Here is a 23042-nt window from a genome sequence, read left to right as displayed (position 1 = left end):
CTGCCTGAGAAGGCAAAGACATCTTCGAAGACACATTCTTTGACAGCGAAGACTTCGACGGCAAAGACTCAGGTACCTCCGTTGACGTCAACTAGGCGGCGTTCAACGTCGAGAGGCAGGCCTCCGTCGTCGCAAGGTGGGCATATGACGTCGAGGCAGATCACTCCATCGTCGCCACAGCGATCGACGTCGGGGCCCAGCGTTCCGTCGTCGCACCAGCGATCGACATCAAGGCACAGCGCTCCGTTGACGCACCGACGTTCGACGTCGAGGCACAGGCGTTCGCCGTCAAGGCACGCTTTGTCGTCGCCTCATCACCGGCGTTCGACGTCAGGACACTCTTCGTCAACGCAGCATCACCGGAGTTCGACGTCGAAGCAGGTTGCTCCGTCGGCGTCCCAACGGCGTTCGACGTCAAGCCCCAGGTCTCTGCAAAGGATGGGTCATCAGTCCCTGGCGTCGAGACACCAGCCGCCACCTCCAGTGTCGAGACCGGCGTTGGGCCCAACGTCGACACAGAAGACCCCTGTAAGGTCGACGTTGAGTTTGCAAACTCCGTCACCGGGTCTCCGGCCAGCGTCGATGCAGAGATCTCCAAAGTCGACGCCGAGAAAGGAAGCGGCATTAGCGCCGAAGAGGCGTTCCAGGTCAAGGGTACGTTCTCCTATACGCTCGAGCACACCTTCAAAAAGACGACATTTTCTTCAGGACAGTCTCAGCCAAGACACCAGGCATCACAGAGTCGCTCCAGATCTCGCTCTAGATGTCCTTCAGAAGAGGTCTCTCCTCCGGTGAGCCTATCGTCATCTCCCTCAGGCTCTCATGTCTCTCACCGGGAATCAGCATCTAAGACCTTGGATGTTGTGATCTATTCTTCTGACAGTGCATCAGAGCATTCACCGGCAAGATCGCGGCACGAAGAGGTAAATCCATCTCCTCCAGCACGTTCCCCTGAGAGGAGAGAAAGGCAAAATTCGCCTTCCATTACTCTGTCTCCTAGGTGGTACAGACCATTACACCACTGGGCCCCCGACAAAGACACAGCCACTCGATTAACGCAGCAGGTGGATCAGGATCGACCTCCTTCCAGGCCCAGAGAGCGAACGCGCACCCCAATGCGCTCAAGCAGGTGGAGGTCCAGGTCAAGGAGCAGGAGAAGGGAGCGCAGATCTCCTACCTCTTCCTCATTGTCTACTCGCTCACATAGAGACTATTCTCCCACACTAACCGACAGCCCGCCGTCGAGAACCTCTCCAGTGGACGACATCTTCACTTTCCAGGACATCTTAGGCAGAGGGGCGCTTAAGCTGGGGATTCCCATGACAGCGCGCCAGACCAAGTCTTCAGTGATTTTTGAAACACTGCACCCCAAGACGGTGGCCAAACCTCTGCTGCCCTTGGTTCCAGGGATAATAGAACCAGTCATGGACGTATTCCTCACGCCTGCGACCATAAAGTCAGTACCGGCAAGGATTCTTAAAAAATATCGGTCCCTTGAGGAGGATCCACTATTCCTCAGAGCCGACCCTCCCCCGGATTCAGTAATCATCGCAGCGGCAAGAAAGACCCATGCCGTGGCATCTTCCTCCACTGTACCTCTAGACAAGGAGAGCAAGACGCAAGACTCCTGGTACGAAGAGTATGCAGCACCTCAGCCTCCTTGCTGAAGGTTTCCAATGCGGAGGTGCTATTGGGTCGCTATGATAGATCCCTGTGGGATTCCCTACAGCGCTTCGTTGAAAAACTCCCTCAGGAAGATCGAAGGGATTTCGAAGAGATCCTTACAGAGGGCAGCCAAGTCTCCAACCAGATTATTAGTGCTGCAGCGGATGAAGCTACCCTGTCGGAGCATGGATTTGCTCACGGGGTATGCGCAAGGAGGTCTTCGTGGTTGCGCCTTACTGCCCTAAAGCCAGAAGCTCAGACACGGATCATGAACCTGCCTTTCTCTGGAACATCTTTATTCGGTTCACACACCGATGAGGAAATGCAGAGTATGAAGACGGAATTGGACACGCTAAAAGGAGTAGGGCTTGTAAAGAAAAAAGCATTCCGCAAAAGGTTCCTCCCCTACAATAAGCGACCCTCCCAACAGAGGGTTCAGACCCCTCAGTGGCAGAAGGGTCAAGACCAACAGGGGCAGCAAAAATCCCAGTACAGAGGCAGGCGCTCCTCAAGAGGCGGAGGCAATCAGCGACAAGGCAATAACTCCAACAAGGTGCAATCCAAACAATGAGTCCTTTCTTCCCCCAGCGTCGTTGACCACTCCAGTGGGGGGAAGCATTGCGTATCATATGAAAGAGTGGCGGACGATTACAAAAGATCGCTGGGTGTTAACTACGCTTCAGAATGATTACTTTCTTTGGTTTCAACATCAACCGCCCTCTATCCCTCCACTGCCAACATAGAGTCATCAGTTAAAATTCCTACAAAAAGAGGTAGCCATCCTTCTCACAAAATCAGCTATCGAGAGGGTACCAAGATCTCAAAGAGGGAAAGGACTTTATTCAAGATACTTTCTGGTCAAGAAAAAAGGCCAGAAAGCGGAGTACAGACCCATTCTGGACTTGCGGACACCCAACCTTTACATCAAAAAAGAAAAGTTTTGCATGTTGGCGCTTCATCAAATATATCCACATCTCAGGCAGGGGGATTGGATGTGTTTGCTGGACCTACAAGATGCATACTTTCATGTACCAATAGCTCACAGTCCCAGGAAATTCCTCTGTTTCCGGGTGGGGACCTCTCATTACCAGTTCAAAGTCCTCCCATTCAGGTTGAAGTCAGCTCCCCGAGTGTTCACAAAGTGCATTGCAGTGGTAGCAGCCGCTCTACGCCGCAGGGGTGTCTTCTTGTACCTATATCTGGACGATTGGCTGTTGAAAGGTCCTTCCCCAGACAGTGCAAGGAATCATTTTCTGAGTTGCATCGATCTATGCCATCGGTTGGGTCTGCATGTGAATTTCAATAAGTCAACTTCACAGCCGACACAGCAAATACATTTCCTAGGAGCTCTGCTAGACTCCGAGGCAGGAAAAGTGTTTCCTTCGGAGGAGAGACAGTCTTCCATCACTCAAAAATGCCAACTGGTTCTCCGGAACAAAGATCTGACGGTGCAAAGGATTGCCTCCCTTCTAGGGTCGATGGCATCCTGCATTTTTCTGGTCCCCAATGCCAGACTACGGATGCGTCCTCTTCAGCAGGATCTGGAGGACAAGTGGGACCAGCAATCAGCTCGCTGGGACAACAAGATAACTTTGTCAAGCACAGCGCGAGCGTCCATACCTTGGTGGATGAAAAGGCGAAATATGCAAGTAGGCATTCCGTTCCATCAACATCCGCCTGCCCAGACGCTGATAACAGATGCCTCTCTACAAGGCTGGGGGGCACACATGGGTCATCTCCAGACGCAAGGACTGTGGTCTCCCAAAGAGCGCTCCTACCACATCAACATGTTGGAGCTGATGGCAGTCCATCTAGCCCTCAAAGCTTTCCTGCCCTCGATTCAAACATCATCAGTGTTAGTACAAACGGACAACACCACCACCATGTACTACCTGAACAAACAGGGAGGAACACGCTCATGCACTCTCTCCCTGGAAGCACAAGATCTATGGCATTGGCTCCTGGCTCGGAATCTGTCAGTCACAGCAGTCCATCTCCCAAGAGAACAGAACGTGAGAGCGGACGCTCTAAGACAGCATTTCGAAGACAAAGAGGACTGGGTTCTCAATGACGAGGTAGTCGAAAGCATCTTCCAGTCATGGGGTCATCCCACAATAGATCTCTTCGCGGACGTCGAAAACACTAAATGCCGAGACTTCACCTCAAGATTCTACCGACCAGGATCGAAAGGGAATGCCCTTTTGATAGACTGGTCAGGGGAATTTGTGTATGCCTTTCCACCCCTTCCGCTGATCCCAAAGGTGGTGAGCAAGCTGACTCACTCGTACACAAGGATGATTCTCATTGCCCCTGATTAGCTGAGACAGTGATGGTACACGGACCTTCTACATCTGTCAGAGTGTCCTCACAAGACGCTGCCGTGCAGGCCGGACCTGCTATCCAAGATGAACGGGAGGATTCATCATCCCAACTTTCAGTCACTGAACTTGGCAGCAGGGCTCCTGAGGTCATACAATACGGCCACCTAGGACTGACGCAGGACTGCATGTCCATTTTGAAAGAGGCGAGACGGCCTTCCACAAGGCATTTATATGCATGCAAGTGGAAGCATTTCTACATGTGGTGTATGCAGAACAATTGTCATCCTATCAAGGGTCAGGAAGAGGTCATTCCCCTTGGCTAAAGCAGGGTTGAAATTTAATTCCATTAAGGTGCACTTAGCAGCTATAACAGCTTATAGGCGGTCACCTTCCCAACCTTCTTTTTTCCAGTTACAGGCTGTGAAAGATTTTCTACAGGGCTTGAAGAAGGTCTACCCTCCGTTACGCCCTCCGTCGCCCCCCTGGGAGTTGAACCTGGCGCTATCGAAATTGATGGGTCCTCCTTTCGAACCCTTTCATAAAGCAACCTTGCAGCATATTTCTTGGAAGGCTGCTTTTTTGGTAGCAATCACGTCAGCCCGGAGGGTGAGCGAAATTCAAGCGCTCTGTTCCAAAGAGCCTTATACAGTGTTCCATCTGAATAGGGTGGTGTTGAGGACACATCCCTCTTTTCTACCTAAGGTGGTGTCAGATTTCATGTAAACCTGACTGTAGGAGAGTAGGGTCTGCAATCCTATGGTCACCCCAGATTTTTGCTTTTTGCTTTACTGGTTTACGACTTTCCCTGGCTGTGGGCCTGCTAATCAGACCCACAGCCGCGCTGTTCTCTCTCTAAATTGACACACATGTACTTTAGGTGCATTTCCCAATTGGCATTGGGTCACTCTTATAAGTCCTTGTACAGTGTACCATAGGTACCCAGGGCATAAGTGCACCCAAGGCCTACCAGGGGCTGCAGCATGTATTGTGCCACCCCTGGCTGGCCATCTAAACAGACACAACTGGCTGGTAACACAGCTGGGGCAAGGTGGTGTAATCACCCTTTGCTGTAGATATAGTATACCTATATCTAACCCCCAAATGGACACATATACTCCTATAAGTCACTCCTATGGCAGGCCTTATCAATCCTGAAGGCAGAGTGCTTGGAATTATGTGAGATGGTGCTCTAGCATGAGCTGAGCCTGTCTGCAGCTTTCGGAACCATGTCCTTTAGCTGTTTCCATGATAGTGCCATACCATATACTCTTAAGTGCATTATAATCCTCGCGGTTATTGCTAACTTTGGTTTGGCATTATCAAAACATGTCGAGTAAGGTGTCATACGATTTGGAATACTACCCCCTCGCCAGTTCTGGTGACGGGGGTAGCATTCCACCCTTTTAGAGGGACACGACATGTACAGAACTAGAACCCCGGTTAAAGTTAACCAGAGCCTCAGCATCACAAAATGGATGCTGCTGCCACAGACACAAGTCTGACCTCCTGCTGCTGGGAGCCCTTCCAGCAAGGGAGGCCTGGACAAAGGGTTTCCTGCCTGGGGAGGTGCCATCACCACCCCAGACAGGACTGATGCAGGGCAGGGCAGAAAGGAATGAGACATGCCTGGGGCACACAAGGTGTCCCTGCGCATACCCCGGTTCAAACCAGTTGCTGGGGCACTCCAGCCCCAGCTCTGGCGCGAAACCTGACAAAGGATAGGGGGTGTAACCGCCCCCCTTCCTGGTCCCATCCACAGGAGGGACCTAGTCGCTAGTACAGCCCCCTTTAGCAGGATAAAGGTAGGAGCTGGTCCCATTCCAAATTAGATTATCCTGAACAACTCTACAAAGAAGAAACTCTGGACTTCGACGTTTGGCTCCACAGAAGACTGAAGAAATCTCCCTTGTGGCCAAGGAGTGACCACCCTGCAACTGCAGGCACCATCAAGCGTCCTAGCGGTTCACTTTGGCGTCCTTCCTGGCGGAACCAGACTTCAGAGCCCGACGAGACCCGGACTTCCAGACCTCTCCGACCTCAACTCACATCTGCAGCACAGCTGAGATCCGTGGGTGCGACGAGACACGTGGGACCGGCCTTGGAGAAACTGCACTTCGCTTCCAGCACGACCTCTGAGGCACCCTCGAGTGAGTGCTTTGGGGATTGAGAAGCCCCAGCCCCGAGCAGCTCCTGCACCGAAGACCAGCCCTCCAGCATCCAGGAGATCTGCGTGGGGCCCTTCTGCTTGATTGCTACTCGACGCGTTGTCTGGTCACTTGCCGGCTGGCTAGTGGCCTCCTAGACGACAAAACCTTAAAACTACACCGCTGGTCTGGTTGCTCCAGACTGGCCCTTTCTTCCCTGCAAAGGAGAAGTACCCCGGACCCTCCTGGTCCGCACCAGACGCCATCTTCACTTGCCGCGTGGGTTGCATTTGCCAAGGCCTGTTGACTCCGATCCTGGAACCGACACCGCCGACAGCGAGAGCCTGCGTGGAACAACTCGTGCCTCCATCCTGGTCGTCGACGACGCCTCCTGGTTCACGTGGCTGCAGAGTCAAGCGTCCCCTCTTCACCTGATCGCGACGACATCATCTGGTTCCTTCCTGGTTCCACTCCGGTCACTGGCTAGTGACTTTGAACACTATCCCCTCTGCTTTCAGGTCTCCATCTTCTTCGATCCGCCCTTGGATTACTCCGGACATCTTCCTCCTGGTCGCCTGCAGCATCTTTTCTCCAAGGCTCCATTGACTTCAACGAGGAAACCCGACAAACTTTCACACCTATGCACCCGCAGCCCTTGGGTGAGGTAACGAGAGCATTTCAGTGCTCATAGGTAGATTGACTCTCCTAGTGTCCAGGTATCCCGTAGTTTTGGTCTCAACCAGTCGGAACTGTCCTTACTTACCTATTTTGTAAATTGTTCGTGCCCATTGACTTTGCATTGAAACCCGCGTGTGTGTTCTAGCACTGCACACGCGTCCCGTGGGCCTCCTGCTCCTTACCTAAGGTTAGGGTAGTGTAGCCCCAGCGATTCTACAGCCTCTGGGCATACTCATTTCTTCTATCGTTCTACTTAACCCATTTACTTAGTATATGGTTTGTCGTGCCCCTAGGGCACCATTGTAATTGTGCGACTTACTGTATTTTTCTGAAGAGTATTGTTATGTGCTTAGCCCTCTGATCTCATAAAGAGTTCAGAGGTGTTTGTTAGTAATAAATATATTGTTTATTTTCATAACAACCTGTGTGGTGTCCTTTCATCTGGTATTCAAGGGGTTATATGTGGTAAAACAGCTGGCTTCACATGCCAAAAGAGTTTAGCCTAAGACTGCTCTGTCCATGCTACCATTAGGATAGCTGGTCTATAAGGTTGACTTACAACCAATCACCATAAGGGTTGTTTGGACTGATACAAGGTGATCACTAGAACTAGTGAGCATCATATATCAGGCCAACTTCTCACACTGACCATCTGTCTACCCCCCTTTTTCCCAATCCATCCACTCCAGCTGAGAGGGCCTTGCATTCTTTGGACCTGAAAAGGGTTTTAAAATTCTATCTTGATAGGTCCAAATCTATACGTAAGTCTGATCAACTGTTTGTCAACTATGGATCGATCAGATCAGGTTATGCAGCCTCGAAACGTTCCATCACGAGGTGGATAGTTTTGTGTATAAAACTTGCCTACCAATTGGCGCAGAATCCCAAAGCACATTCCACCAGAGGGAAAGCGGCCACTACAGCTTTTCTTCATAATGTGCCCATGTCTGAGATTTGTAAGGCGGTGACCTGGAGGTCCGTCCATACATTTACCAGACATTACTGTCTAGATTCAGACACTAGAGCATATACCCAGGTAGGCCAGGCCTCCTTGCGCAATCTGTTTAACGGCTGATTTTCGGCTGTTACAACCTTTGGTTGGGTCATGTGTTTCTCATTTACCTGCAGGTGGTTGTTGGGCTTGCTATTCTATTCAGTGCTTATGACTATTGATGAGGATCCCCTGGAAGAGAAGGAGAAGTTACTTACCTATAATCTTAGTTCTCTTCCAGGGGTATCCTCATCAAAGTCATAAGCAACCCACCCGCCTCCCCAGGTAAATGAGACGTTGTCAAAGTGTTTATAGTTTATTGTTGAGCCCTGACTTTCAGGGTTATGCAAAGAACAACTGACCTAACTGTCACCGCTGAGGCATGATGGGAAGCCAGGGGTCATGGCTGCCTTAAAGGCACGGTGCCAGTTCTTGTTATAAATGCTTTCATTTTCTATGCTATTGCTTTACAATGCAGCCTATGGGCTAACAATGTCTATTTATTAGCAATTTTCAGGATTTATGAGTGTTTTGCTCATTAAAACACAGAGTTCAAGTGCTATTTGACCTAATGTGTTTTTTATATGCTTGCAAATACAGTCTATGTATGGGTAATTACATTGTTTAGCCTCAGTTTTGGGGCTGCATTGGTGTGAGAAAAATGATATATGTACATATACATATATGTGGAGCTAGATATATGTGATTTCCATATATAATTTTATATTATTTCCGGGGTCCCCGCACATGGACGGGAATATTCAGTGCTTATGACTTTGATGAGGATACCCCTGGAAGAGAACTTATCCTTTTGTGGCAATAAAAGGAGCGAAAGGCAGGCAAGGGATGTGGGGCAGCCGAGAGTCCCAAGGACTTGGCCATAGACCACGAGTCCTTAAAGCAATTCAGTGCTGAGTCTGCATTGTCTCCGATGAGACAGGTGCCATCAAAGGGTATGTCCATGAGGGAAGCCTTAACATCCCCCAAAAAGCCAGATGTTCTCATCCATTCGTGGCGTCTGAGGGCCACTATCAGTGAATCCGATCTGCCCAGTCGTGTTCATGCCACAGCGTATACTGAACTGTGCTGTGTCTCTCCCTTCTGTACCTGCGTATGAGAGAATGGCCCAGGCCTCTTCCGGGGACTGTGGTAGAACGTGCGCAACCGCTTCCCACAGCGTTTGGGAATAGCGGCCCAATAAGAATTTTCTATATCAAGCTGCCCAGCCTCTTGGATTCCATGTCCCGGGGAGCAGCAGGGAGCACACCATGGGAAGTGGAGGTTTGGACCACCAAGTTCTCTGGGGTAGATTGTTCGGTGAGAAAATTTGGGTCCCCTAAATTGGGGCGGTGGCAGCGGGCAATCATCCTATTTACAGGAGCCCCTGTGCTGGGTTTGGACCAGTTCCCCAGAAGGACATTTGTGAGGGCTTCATGGAATGAGAGTAGGGGTTCAGAGAAGGATACTCCTGGTTGCAGCACTTCCATCAAGATGTTAGTTTTGACTGCCACCGAGGACAACTGAAGGCAGAGGACCTCAGCCACTCTCCGCACCACCAATGCATATATAGCTCCCTCCTCCGAAGCCACAGCAGGGGGAGAAAGCATGCCAGAATCTGGAGACTTATCCAGTCTGCTGGCATCACCCAATTCCTCACGCCAGTCCATACCAGCGACCCCCTCCTATCCCTCCCAGAGGCTGTGCCCTTCAGAATATGGCTCAGGGTCCGACTTAGGACATGGAGGGATCCTGTTGGTGCAAGAACCGGCATCGGTCAACGTGGCTCTGTGTCATCGGGAATCCCAATGGGGCTTGCGCCGATGGCATTGGCGACAGGGAAAGTTATAGTGACATGACCGGCGCCGGTCTGGATCCATGACTGTTAACATGGGGGCCCATTGGAGCTGGAGCTGCCGGCTCAGAAATACATGGAGCTTTCTCTGGACCCGTGGGGCTCAAACGCATGCTGGAGAGGCCGGGCTGCTAAACCAATTCCACCTGCCAGGGTGCAGGATTACTGCTCATAAAAGATCTTCGGATCCAGTCTGACGCCTGGGAAAATTAAAAGGTAAGGAATCTGCGGCTAGAGGTCTCTGTCAGATACATGTGTACATCAGACTTAGGATACACTGACAAAGTTTCCTGGAATGATGTTATCTCACTCTGTTTTGGGAGTCACATTAAATTGCAGCTTTGAGTCCCTGGCTCCTAACAACAAAGCCTCCTAAAGTATTTTATGATTTCAGGTGCATCGATAAGCTGAAATGTCTGAACGACCTCCTTGTGGTGACCCTGGAGGAGTGCAAGAGTGATTCCGAGAGTTTGAGCATGATGCTGGGAAAGCACGAGTCAGACAGCACTGCACTGCACATGGCGGTGCAGGCCAGGTGAGACCCATGCTGAAGTCACTGAGGTGCAGTGTGTTCTCGAATGCTTGTGAGCTGGAGCTAGAGCAGTGTGGTATGGGTTCTGGTGTGTTGGCAGAGACTGGCTACCCTGTGAAGAGTTCCAGAAGTCAGTGCTTTTGGGAGTCCCTTAGGACTGGATCAGAAGCTCCTCTGACAGCCTTTGGGAGGGACAGACTGGTTAGGTTGTAGATTTCGCCAGAGGCCACTGAGCATCTGTGTGTTAGGGCAGACCATGAGGTGTCCTAAAAGAGGAATACCTGAGTTCAGATAACCTGATACGAGTTGTTTCTATAACTCCCCTTTATCATTTGAGAGTCTGAGTCCAAAGACAGATGTTTATGCTTGTTGAGCCACTTAAGGTCGACAAACCATTCAGTGAGCTATTTTGAGCTAACAGAAACAATTTCACAACCTAAGGCTGTAGATATAATGAGGTGCTGCAAAATATATTTTTACAAAGTAAAACCATATTTTTGTAACAGACAGAAAACACCACTTCATTGCTACATGAATATGTGCAGCTACTATGGGAGAGCACTGCTACACTAACACATGCATGTATGGTAGGCGTGCAGTGGTACTTTAAAATGTTCAGTTAGATTGAAGGCATGAAATGCAAAACTGACACATCCAGGTATGGTTGGGCATGCAATTCTACATGGACATGCACATGTATGGGAGGTGTGCAGTACTACACAAACATGCGAAGACATGGGAGGCATACAATTCTCCACTAACATGTGCAGGCATGCAAGCAGAATGGTCATACAATGACAATTACAATGAGCAGCAAATTTGCAGAATACCAGAAATAATGTATTTATGAAGTAGTCAGCAATTGACAGTATGTGGTACATGCTTGGATGTGTGTGACCTAACCACAATGACGCCTGTTTTCTCTGGCAGTGAAAGACATATAGCGGTGCAGGAGATGCTGCAGATGCTGTCAGAGGCAAAGCTGGAACTTCTACAACTAGTAAAAAAGAACTACTCTGCATCACCAGGTGAATGGTTGCAGCATTGTCTAGTATTCTTCAGGTCTGTGTCATATATGTCAGCATTTCTATACATCCTAGCCACAGTCAGAGACAAAAACCACACCTCTTTACTATATGAGTAAAATGCATACACAGATGAGAATTCAGGTAAGGCCCATTGATTGGTTGAGAAGAGTCAGCTGTTAAGTGGGCAAAACAGAGTGCGCTCCTCCAGCGTGGGTTGGGTGGCAGTCGAAGATAATGTTAATGATGCTTTGCTTGTGTGGAAGCTTGCAATTATTGCTCCAGACATTTTGTGATTAGCCAGTTAGCAAGATTTTTCTAGAAGACTTGGTTGCATTTGTTGGCCAAGACTTTGGGGCTGATGTAGTGGAATTTAACAGTAATTTTGACACACTGAGAATGCCATCATGGATGCTTTAATGTTTGGCCATTTATGTGCTCCTGTTACTTCCTTGGCAGTGGTGTCCAGAACTTACTTTGTAGGGGCTAAGTCATGTGTTGAGATGACGGATACTCCCCAGAAACCAAGAAGCAAAAGCCTTCATCATCAGGGTTTTTATTGGTGATCCTGACCTCTTTCCTACTTAGGCCTATAGGAAGGTGCTAGAATTCTAAAGTTCTTCGTGTCAGGGCCAGCGGTTTCTCCAGTCTTTTTTCCTCCCTATGTCGGCATCTCTTGTCAGACTGGTTTCCAGTGCGAAGAACCTCTTTATTTCACAAGCCATAATATAAAATACATGCAACTTTTTTGGTCCAAATCTGGAACTCCTCCACTTTTGTAAGATACTCGGGGATAAGCCTCTGTACTATGAATCCACTGTCTATATTTTGGGCCTTTAATTCATGTTTTTGTCACTCTAGGAGGTTGTTCCAAGTAGTCAATATTTCTCAATGGTAATACATTCTTCGGTGTTGCTCCAAAATGTATTGATTGTGTTTTTGATTGCGTTGTTGTACTGGTGAGTGGAAAATGTATGCACATGAGGTGATTGATGGAAGATTTCTGTTCTGCCAATGTTCTTGCTAGTTCTCTTTTGTGCACGTCGGTGGTTGACTTCACACATTGCCGGTATGTATTTCTAATCTAGATGAGACATTAAAATGGCAGTCGTGGTTAGAAGAATTTGAGATCAAAAAGAAAACCATGCTTTCAGAGGCCAGGACACTGTTCCATGAGGTGGAAGGTTTTCCCATGTCTGACGGGAAAAATTCGGGAGGAGGCTTACAGCAAACGTAAGTGTGCTGTTCTATTTCTGTTTGACGGTAAGGTCTAAATAATGGCTATAGGCCTTATTTAGATTTTGTTGGAATGAATACTTCATCTCCAATCCACCATATTACAAGCGCGTTATAGCCTCTGGCATTTGTAATATGGCAGATATGGTCTTCGGCACGTTTTGATCGAGTGTCCTGTCCACTAAACTAAACAAGGTCCAGTGTCTTCCTATAAGGGTCTCGGAAGCCGAAGCAGAGGAGGTTGTGATGGTACATTGCCCCAGTATTGGAACTTTCATAGATTCCCATGCTTTTGTATCATTCCCCGTCGTCGGAATGGGAGTCTCGGTAACAAAATAACATAGCAGTAAGCACAAAAGAGAAAGAAAAAGGCCTAGGCCTCATTCCCTTTTGTAGCATATCCGCCTCTTTTTGTAAAAGAGACCAAACTAAGCATCAGCCAATCAGAAGAGCCTCACCCCATAGAACCCTCCTGAAGGAACCTCAGAGCCTCAGACTTTATACTGCACCTTGTGCTTAGGGAGTCTCCTTTGAGCTCTGCTCAATCTCTACTTTTTTCAGAAGTTTTCTTCAGGATTTCTCTTCAGAATTGTTGGCTGTCCATTCCAGGATGTCTGATAAGGAGAAGAAGAAGGCCCTTTTCAAGCCATGTTCCACCTGTGGCAAGAAAAGATTGTTTGTTGAGGATAAGCATAAAGATTGTATATATTGCCTCTATCCTGATCATAAGGCTGCGGACTGCAAGATTTGCCGCACCTTTTCTACCAAGATCCTCCCGGATCGTGAGGGTAGGCTTCTTACCTGGCTCCAGAAGTTGAAGTCCAGAAAAGACACAGTCTCCAGTGACAGTGAAGACTCTTTTTCAGCCTCATCTACAAGAAAGTCAGTCAAAAGGGGTAGGGTTTCCCCTTCACCTTCTATGGAGCGACCATCTAAGGCCTCAAAAAAGACCCCCAGAGAGTCTGAGAGCCAGGGTCCGGTCGAATCTCCTCACCATGGTGAAAAGGAGAGGGAAGGGCCATATACACCTTCTTCTGGGATGAAGACTGATCCAGCCTTCAAAAGACCTTCTCAGTCTTCTGGGAAGTCTGATAGAAGTTCCAAGTCATCGACGACGCAGATAACGGCTTCGTCGACGAAGGCTTCGTCGACGAAGGCGTTGAAGCCTAAGCTTAAAATGGTACCGTCGACGGGCTCGTCCACGGTACAATCGATCCCGTCGGCGACGAGAGAGTCGTCAACGAAAGTGTCAGCGACGTCGACGAAGATGTCGATGGCAGCGACGACGAAGAGTTCGTCGACGTTGGTGACGGCAACAGTGTCAGCGTCGAGGGCTTCGACGACGACAACATTGACGACGACAGCAGGAGCGTCGACGGTCTCGTCGTCGACGGCGCCCATCTCGCCGTCGATTGTTCGTTCGTCGACGAAGTCTACTCCGTCGACGACGGCAGTATTACCACATACAATTCCATCATCGACGGGATCGTCGACGATTCTGTTGTCGACGGAAAGAATCACTATTTCCATGAGACAGATTACACCTGACATGACGTCTCCTAGGAGAGTTACCCCCTTGCCTCCAGCTCTGCTGTTAGAGGAGAATGATGACGACTCAGATAATGACGATCAGGACTCATATGGATATGCAAACAGTCCATCTCAGCTTCTGGTTAAATGCCAGGAGACGGATTCCATAGGGGAGTACCAGCAGGAATGTGGGAATCATCATTCTGCCCAGCCACAACAGTATTCGAGGCAAGACATGGTGTCTGTACCATCTTCTCTCTTGCAGGATTTCCACAACATGCTGCAGGATTACAAATCTAGATGTTCACAGCCTGCTGCTGTTCCGACTACGCAAGCCCGGCCCGTCCCTGCGGCCCCTGCAATGGTTTCTCCAGAATTGCTGGCTCAGGTGATATCTCAGCCGCAGACACCGGTTCCACAGGTACCTTCGATACCACTGGACACTCATGATGATTCTTAGGATGAGGATCAAAACTTTCATGGCAGACCTGATCAAGGTGTAGAATGGGACGAGTATGTCATCCCAGACCCAGCTTCACCATGTCCGGATCCAGTGGACTCCCCGCCAGTGGATTTAGGGCGGTTCCATAAGCTGATGGAGAGAGTGTCTAGCAGATTCAAGCTACCAATGCCTTCTGTTGCCACCGAATGTTTTTATATGACTTTAAAGAGCCTTATAAAAAGACTACTAGATCTATCCCTATTGTCCAACATGTTTGGGAGGAAGGCCTTAAGGCAATGAAGAATCCAGCAACAGTGGTCCCTGTACTACCGCGCCTCGACAAGAAGTACAAAGCACCTGAGGATGGTCCGGCGTCTTTGACGGGACACCCAAAACCGAACTCGGTAATTTCACAAGCGGCACAGAGGAAGTTACGCAACCCTTCAGCTCCTTTGACAACTCCTCCAGATAAAGAAGGCAGGAGGTTAGACCACGGTGGGAAGAGGTTCTCTTCAATGGCTAGTCTGTTGGTGCGAGCAGCAAATGCCTTGGCAATATTGGGCAGGTACGATCGCCAACTATGGTGTGACGTTTCGCCACATTTGGATCAACTTCCTCCAGAATCAAAAACAGAGGCGAAGAAGATTTTACAAGAAGGGGAAGCAATGTCAATGGAAATTATAGACTGTGCCATGGACATCGCCACAACAGCCTTTCGTTCATTGGCTGGTGCTGCAGTCCTTCGTCGCCAGGGATGGCTCAAGGCGACTTGATTCAGACCTGAAATCCAGAATAAGATCCTGGATCTACCTTTCGATGGAGAGGCATTGTTTGGAAAGTTTATAGATGACACTCTCCAGGATATTAAAAAGGACACCGAGACAACTAAGTCTCTGGGTACGCTTCAGTACCATAAAGCTCCATTCCGAGGTTCCAGAGGCAAGAGTACCACGTACAGAGGCTCTTACCAGCAGCAACGGTACTCATCATATGGCTCAGGTTCACAACAGTACCGCCAGCCTTATCAGCAAAGACAAGGCCAGTCCTCGAATTTCTCAAGATCTAATAATAGAGGAAAGCAAACTCACCAAGGACGTGATATGTCCAAGAGACAATAGCGGCCTCCTGGTTCTTCCTACTGTGCCCACCTCCGCAAGATCATCAGTGGGACGCAGGGTATCTCAATACCTTCAGAATTGGTCCAAGATAACATCAGACCGTTGGGTGCTAAACATCATTCGAAAGGGCCATACTTTGGAATTTACACTAATCCCACAATCCAAGCCCCCGGCCGCCATCCCATCGAAACATCTGCATCTTCTGCTGCTCAAAGTTCATCAGATGCTCCTGAAAGGTGCTATAGAGCCGGTCCCCTCCGCTCAAAGAGGAGAAGGATTCTATTCCAGGTTCTTCCTGATAAGGAAGACGCTAGAGAAATGGCGCCCCATTTTAGATCTCAGGGAGCTCAACACCTATCTCATCTCCCTGTCTTTCCGGATGGTCTCACTTCAAGACATACTACGTCTCATCAATCCAGAAGATTTCCTGGCTACGCTCGATCTCGAAGATGCATACTTTCACATACCGATTCACCCGGTACACAGAAGGTTTCTTTGATTTACAGTAGCCAAGAGCCACTTTCAATTCAGGGTTTTACTTTTTGGGCAGTGGTTCCCAAACTTTTTTGACCCGTGGCTCCCTTGACCTAATTGGCAGTTGGCCGTGGCTCCCCACCATTTTTTTACCAGCCCACCGGGGTGCCGCGGTGCACACTTTGGGAACCACTGCAGTAGACCTTTGTACTCTCTACCATTCTTATGTGACTCTTAGAGTTTATCCATTTGTATCTCTTCCTTGAGTGACTTTACAACCTGTACATTTGCAAAAAAAATTCTATTTGTCTCTTCCCTGTGTGACTTTACTACTTGTACATTTGCAATTTATTTCTGTTTTATATCTCTTCCCTGTGTGACTTTATAACTTGTACATTTGCAATTTTTTTCTGCTTGTTTCTTTTATGTAATGCCTGTACTCCTAAGTCCTTATGTATCGCAACTGGTTCTTATGTAAAGCGCTCTGACACCTTCGGGTAATGTTTGCGCTATATAAAATCGCATTAAATAAAAATAAAAATAAAACCAAAGGGTGTACGTTCTGATATGTATCTTATTGTAGTGATTTTTCTGCTTGGTTTTAATTGCAATTACGTTTCACTGTCTCTCATGAAGCACACTTAAACTCTAGGAACCATGTGATATATGCAAAGCGATACTCTTTTGCGTCTTGTCCCGTTTTGTAAAATTGCACACACAAAAACACAATGTGTTTTTCAAGCACTTCCGAAGTACTTTGCATTCTTCCGTCACAAGGAGAGGAAATGTGTTGCAATGTTTATGGTGGTATTTACACTTTAAAACTAGGCACTTCCATGCGGTACGGTGAGGCTATTTGGGGACCCTGCCCGCTTAGCGTTGTTTATTGTTTTCCACTTCTTTTGTACATTAAGGCAGGGCCAAAGCTACAATGTACGTAGTATTTTTTTTCTCTTTGTCTTTGTGTGAAATCTCGTCTGCAAATATCCGAAATGAATAAAGCCAGCCTGACGAAATCAGACTGAGGAAACTTAATTTTGTCGAAATGCAGTGAAGGATTATTTGTTCCACTTTTTTTAGTAATGCAAAATGAAGCAGTCTTGTAGCTTGGTTAGCACTTTTTCATTCCTCATGAATACCCATTACTTTTGTCAGAAACCTCACCGAGCTCTTAATTGAGCCATTGAAATGCAGAGTGCGGCGAGGGCAGGGCTCACGTTCAGCACAAAGGTGGGGGAGGAATTGCGTCTGCAATTTCCACAACCCACATCCTGGCGGCGGCGCGGCGCCCCAGGCTTCTTATCGCGGCGCACCGGGGTGCGCGGCGCACACTTTGGGAACCACCGCCTTTGGTCTTCGCTCAGCCCCAAGAATCTTCACCAAGGTGCTGGCACCAGAAAGAATCACTTTCAAGTCTTCCCTTACCTGGACGACTGGTTGCTGAAGGCTCCGTCCAGGGAGGCCGCGAGGGAAGCGGTCGACGCATGTACAAACCTTTTTCAGAATTTGGGTCTCACTCTAAACAAGGAGAAATCATCTCTGGTTCCGTCCAGGACTGCATTCTTCCTGGGGGCCATCTTGGACTCAAATCTCAAAAAAGCTTTCCCAACCTTGGAGAGGCAGGAAAAACTGCAAACCATGGCGCTAGCCTTAAGAAGAAGAAGGTATCTTTCAGTACGCCGTTACAAATCTCTTCTAGGAGTGATCTCTTCATGCATTCCTCTGATTCCACACTGCAGATTGAGGATGCGTCCTCTTCAGGAGCAGCTGGACATCCAGTGGAGACAGATTCACGGTTCGTTTGACGACAAAGTGACCGTCACCTCGGCAATGAGAAAGGCTGCCTTGTGGTGGACAAAGCAGGAGAACTTATCCCAAGGTCTATCCTTCGTAAGCGATCCGTCGCCTCAGGTTGTGACGACGGATGCGTCATTGGACGGCTGGGGGGCAGTACTGCAGGATCTGCATGTCAGTGGACATTGGTCACCTCAGAACCGTCTGCTTCACATCAATCTCTTGGAACTCAGGGCAATCAAACTGGCTCTTCAAGCTTTTCTCCCTTGACTAGGATGTTCGAAGGTTCTCATCCGGACGGACAACACCACGGCCATGCATTACATAAACAAAGAAGGAGGAACCAGGTCTCTCCTGTTATCTCAGGAAGCTCAAGAAATCTGGGAATGGGCGATCCTTCACAGGATTTCACTGCAGGCAGAACATCTGCCAGGGATCTTAAACCAAAATGCCGACAGACTAAGCAGGCTATCCTCAGTCAGTCACGAGTGGGAACTGAACCAGCGAGTTCTAGACAAGGTTTTCCAACAGTTGGGCAAGCCTTCAATAGATCTATTTGCCACACCGACCAACAAGAAATGCCGGTCTTATGCAAGCAGGCTTCACCATCAAGGATCATTGGAGAATGCACTTTCGATAGCCTGGTCAGGGACATTTGTTTACGCCTTTGCCCCCATTCCAATGATCCCGAGACTTATCAGGAAAATCAAAGTGGAGCCATGCAAGATGATCTTGGAAGCCCCTGCTTGGCCGAGGCAGTTCTGGTTCACGGAACTCCATCTGTTGTCGCTTGTTCCTCCTCTTCCCTTGCAAACCATTCCGGACCTTCTCACAATGTCCGAGGTGTTCCTCACCCTTCCACACCAGCGGAGAGGTCACTGCATTCTCTGGATGTACAACGGTGCTTAAAATTTTATTTGGATCGCACCAAAGGATTCCGTAAATCTTCCCAATTGTTCATTGCTTTTGGTGGTCCTCGCAAGGGCCTCCCTCTTTCAAAACAAAGTATTGCGACATGGATTTCCAGTGCCATTCTCCATTGCCATTCGACAGTGGGTTAGCCGCTGGCCAGCAGAATTAGAGCGCATTCCACAAGATCGGTGGCTTCTTCGACAGCTCTCTTCGCGGGAGTGCACATCAGAGACATTTGCAGGGCTGCGACTTGGAGCAGCGTGAACACCTTTACAAAGCATTACTGCTTGGAATCCTTGACACAGGAGGACACGGCTGTGGGCCAGGCAGTTCTAAGGAACCTCTTTCACTAATTGGTGAGCTTTCCTTTCTATCCCACCTTCCTTTTTCTGCACATTTTGTATCTATCATGTACTGATGGCTATTGCAATGTATGTTTATGCCACAAAATGTGTTTTTTATTGCTTACTGCTTGCTACTCTGATACAAAAGCATGGGAATCTATGAAAGTTCCAATATTGGGGCAAGAAAACAAGTTACTTACCTGTAACTTTGGTTCCCCAGTATTGGTAACTTTCATAGATTCCCATGCGCCCACCCACCTCCCCGAGGAAAGCTCAGCTTTCAGCAGATGGGGTGACTGTTACACAACGGCTACGATAATCTGAGGCTCTGAGGTTCCTTCAGGAGGGTTCTATGGGGTGAGGCTCTTCTGATTGGCTGATCCTTAGTTTGGTCTCTTTTACAAAAAGAGGCGGATATGCTACAAAAGGGAATGAAGCCTAGGCCTTTTTCTTTCTCTTTTGTGCTTACTGCTATATTATTTTGTTACCGAGACTCCCATTCTGACGACAGGGAATGATACAAAAGCATGGGAATCTATGAAAGTTATCAATACTGGGGAACCAAAATTACAGGTAAGTAACTTGTTTTCTTATACCATTACTCGCACAGATGTTACTGTAGAAAGGGTTTGAGAAGAATTTATAGTATGTGGGTACTTGTACACTTGGAACTTAGGTAGGACTTCATGTTTTTACATTCACTAGACCCAATGGACTATTCTCTGTGTACATCACTGTCTGTGACAACAAAAGCTGTAGTCTTGTTTCATTGATAATAATGGAAGGTAGAGATGGGGTCTGAGGGAGAGTCAGTGCACACATAGGGTAGTAGGGAGTATGTGTGATAGTAACATACATTGTACTGTGAATTTGTAATTATTTGGTCTAACAATTTGTTGCCTCTAGTTCTTCCAGTTGGAACAGTTTTGAGTTGAGCTGTGAAGAAGAGAAGTGTCTGAAAGATTACCTTTGGAAACGCAGGCAAGACCAGGCATCCATTAAAGTCACCCTGGTAGAACTGGCTATGAAAGGCCCCACTCCGCCGGTGGATGTGGCGCGCATCAGTGATGTCATCAAGGCCAAGGTTGAAGATGCCATTGAGGCTTCACTAGACATCTTACCCGGCTATACAAGGACACCCATTCTGGAACGATCTCAGCTCCTGCAGAACTTATCAACGCTCAGGGTGTGTGTTGCTAATTATCACCCTTCAACTTGGGAATGTTACTCATACAAATATGTTTCAAGCTGGTTTGGTAACGTAAATTCAAAGCATAATTGAAGAGAGCTGTTCATGTAGAATTTTCAAGGCTACATTTTCTGAAAGATCCTAAGACTTTTGTTAGTAAAGTTATGCTAGGGATCATCGTGGAAGGTACAAACAATGTTTCCAACTGGCCCAGGCAATACCCATGTCAACTATTGACATTGGTAACAATAGTTCTCTTCCAGGGGATAATCATCAATAGTCAAAAGCACTGAATTATCTCCGCCCACGTGCGACTTTGATGAGTATACCCCTGGAAGAGAACTAGGATTACAGGTAAGTAACTTATCCTTACTGCTACAAACACTACTGCTGTTCCTTTGACTGCTGCTGTGAAGACAACATAGACAACTTTCATATACAATTATGTTGCTTTAAAGTGAGTTCCAGCCCCCCACATGGGCTCTCAGATAGTATACGTTTCTGTGTTTCCTTGCTTTTTCGAAACAGTAGTGAGCCCATCAGATGACAAACTGAGTGTGCAAGCAAGCTTGTTTTCCACCGTCATGTAGGAATTTGTGTCTTCTTCCAACAGGAGCAACTGGCAGATCTGAAGGCGGAGCTGCATCTGCGGAAGAAGGAAAACAGGGTCTTGGAGCTGCAAGCCCTGGCCCAAGTGCACCAGGAGAATGCGTATGTACTCCTCACAGATCACCTGAAGTGGCAGCTAAAGGATGGAAGTGAAAGGCTTCCGTCACCGGTGAGCTTGAGAAGAGGTACAGGTGGTAGCAGCTCGGGGAGAGAGGTGAGCGTAGCCATCATCTCAGCACAAGATGAGCGAGGGGATATTGTCCAGCCCGAGTCACTTGGAAGAAATGTTAGGGCGTTTCTCTGATGAGGAGTAAAGGTTGTGGAGGGGACTTTTACACTTGATAGCACTCTCTAGTAGCAAGTTGGGCATTTGTTTGATTAGCCATTTTTAAACTAGGATCAATATGCTGTTCCTATTAGTTAAAGGGTAATGGGGCTGACATCAGTATGGCTGACCACTAAACTTATCTCATTTTTGGTTAGAGGCATAAGGCAGAAAGGTTTAAAAGGAGAATTTAACTGATTTGCCTAACTTATCACTGTTGGATGTCAACATGACGATAATTTACAACTGCAATGACTAAATATAGTTGGTAACCCGAACCCCGTACAAAGTATATGTAAAAAAATAATAATAATAAGATTGAAACTGCTAGTGATGTTACATTCTGCACCTCCTCTAGTATAAAACTGCAAATAACCAGGAAACTTAATTCAGCTCCTACACAGTGACAGTTATTAAACAAAGAGCCAATTTATACACAGTTGGCACCATGAGCAAAAAATACAAAAGTAGACGCAACAAATAAAGTCCAAATGTGAGTCCTTAGTATTTTCTTCTTGCTTTATTCCAAGCTCAACTGGTATATATTCATATTTTCAATCATCTTAACACTTGTAATCCAAGCCACAAATCATGTCAACACGTGTTTCGTCTATTCTGCTGTGGGCCATTGACTTCATCGGGGCAAAATAAAAACGTATCCTAATCATTGTGTTCATAAAATAGTAGATATTACAAATATCCAGAAATAACCTTAAAATCCAAGAGCATTTCATGAAAAAATTCCAGCGTGGAGGCTCGTCAGTAATATAAAACTGTATACGCTAGAAGGTCACAATAGACCATATTTCTCTTCCAGGGGATCCTCATCAATAGTCATAAGCACTGAATATTCCCGCCCATGTGCGGGGACCCCGGAAATAATATAAAAAATTATATATGGAAATCACATATATATACAGCTTCACATATATGTATGTACATATATCATTTTTTCTCACACCAATGCAGCTCCCCATAGGAGGCTAAACAATGAAATTACCCATATAAAGATCATTTGCAAACATATAAAAAAACACCTGAGGGCAAGTAGCACTTGAACCTTGTTTTTTAATGAGCAGAAAACACTCGTATATCATAAAAAGTGCAAATAAAGTAGACATTGTTAGCCTACAGGCTGCATTGTAAACCAAAACCATAGAAAATAAAAGCATTTTCAACAAACTGGCACTGTGCCTTTAAGGCAGCCATGACCCCCAGCTTTCCATCATGCCCAGGGGGGGCAGTTAGGTCAGTTGTTCTTTCTGGCTCCTTCAGTCAGGACCCTGGATTTTCAGCTCCTACCTTTCTTGACTTTCTGTCAAAAATATCTTGTTATTCCTAATGTTTTTCACTTTCACTCGACGTCTTTGGACTTCAGAGTGCTAGTGCTGCCTTTTTTGTGTTACAGAAAAGGTTTATTTTTGGCAAAAATGCCTTCCCTTTTCGACCCTTGCCCTTCCTGTGGCAGGAAGAAGGCCAGGACTGATACACACCCTGTGTGTATCCTCTGTCTCCCTGAGACACATTCTTCAGACAGCTGTCATCACTGCAAGAACTTGTCAAGGAGAACCCTTAAAGACACAGAGAGAATTTGTATCTATGGCCTCTCTGAAAGAGGTAGATCTCCTAAAAGGCAGCAGAAGAGGAGAACCCGGTCGATGTCGAGAGAAGTCCCGACCTGTTCTCCGTCTGCGTCGGGATCGGCGTCGAAGCTGCCTACGATGACAAAAACAACATTGAAGACTTTGATGACGACGCAACATCACTCGACGGCGAAGACTTCATCGTCAAAGGTACTGGTGCCTCCGTTGACGTCAACCAGGCGGTGTTCAAACTCGAGAGGCAGGTCTCCGTCGTCGCC

The 23042-nt window shown here is 47.6% G+C and overlaps 1 protein-coding gene across 10 annotated transcripts in view; it reads left to right on the top strand.

Moving 5' to 3' along the window:
• USHBP1 (USH1 protein network component harmonin binding protein 1) overlaps positions 1-23042 on the top strand; it is a 198277-nt gene that overhangs the window by 158437 nt on the left and 16798 nt on the right. For 8 of the 10 annotated variants that reach the window (XM_086946816.1, XM_086946818.1, XM_086946817.1 and 5 more), the window contains 5 exons: positions 10046-10186; positions 11114-11211; positions 12297-12441; positions 19965-20244; positions 20861-21070. In XM_086946816.1, coding sequence (XP_086802942.1) covers positions 10046-10186; positions 11114-11211; positions 12297-12441; positions 19965-20244; positions 20861-21070 — 874 coding nt within the window. The remainder of the gene's footprint in view (positions 1-10045; positions 10187-11113; positions 11212-12296; positions 12442-19964; positions 20245-20860; positions 21071-23042) is intronic. The other 2 variants (XM_086946815.1, XM_086946814.1) reach the window with 1 other exon arrangement.

Source organism: Lissotriton vulgaris, chromosome 12 (assembly GCF_964263255.1).
Source record: "Lissotriton vulgaris chromosome 12, aLisVul1.2, whole genome shotgun sequence".
Taxonomy (NCBI): Eukaryota; Metazoa; Chordata; class Amphibia; order Caudata; family Salamandridae; genus Lissotriton; species Lissotriton vulgaris.
This window is presented reverse-complemented; position numbering and strand designations above follow the sequence as displayed.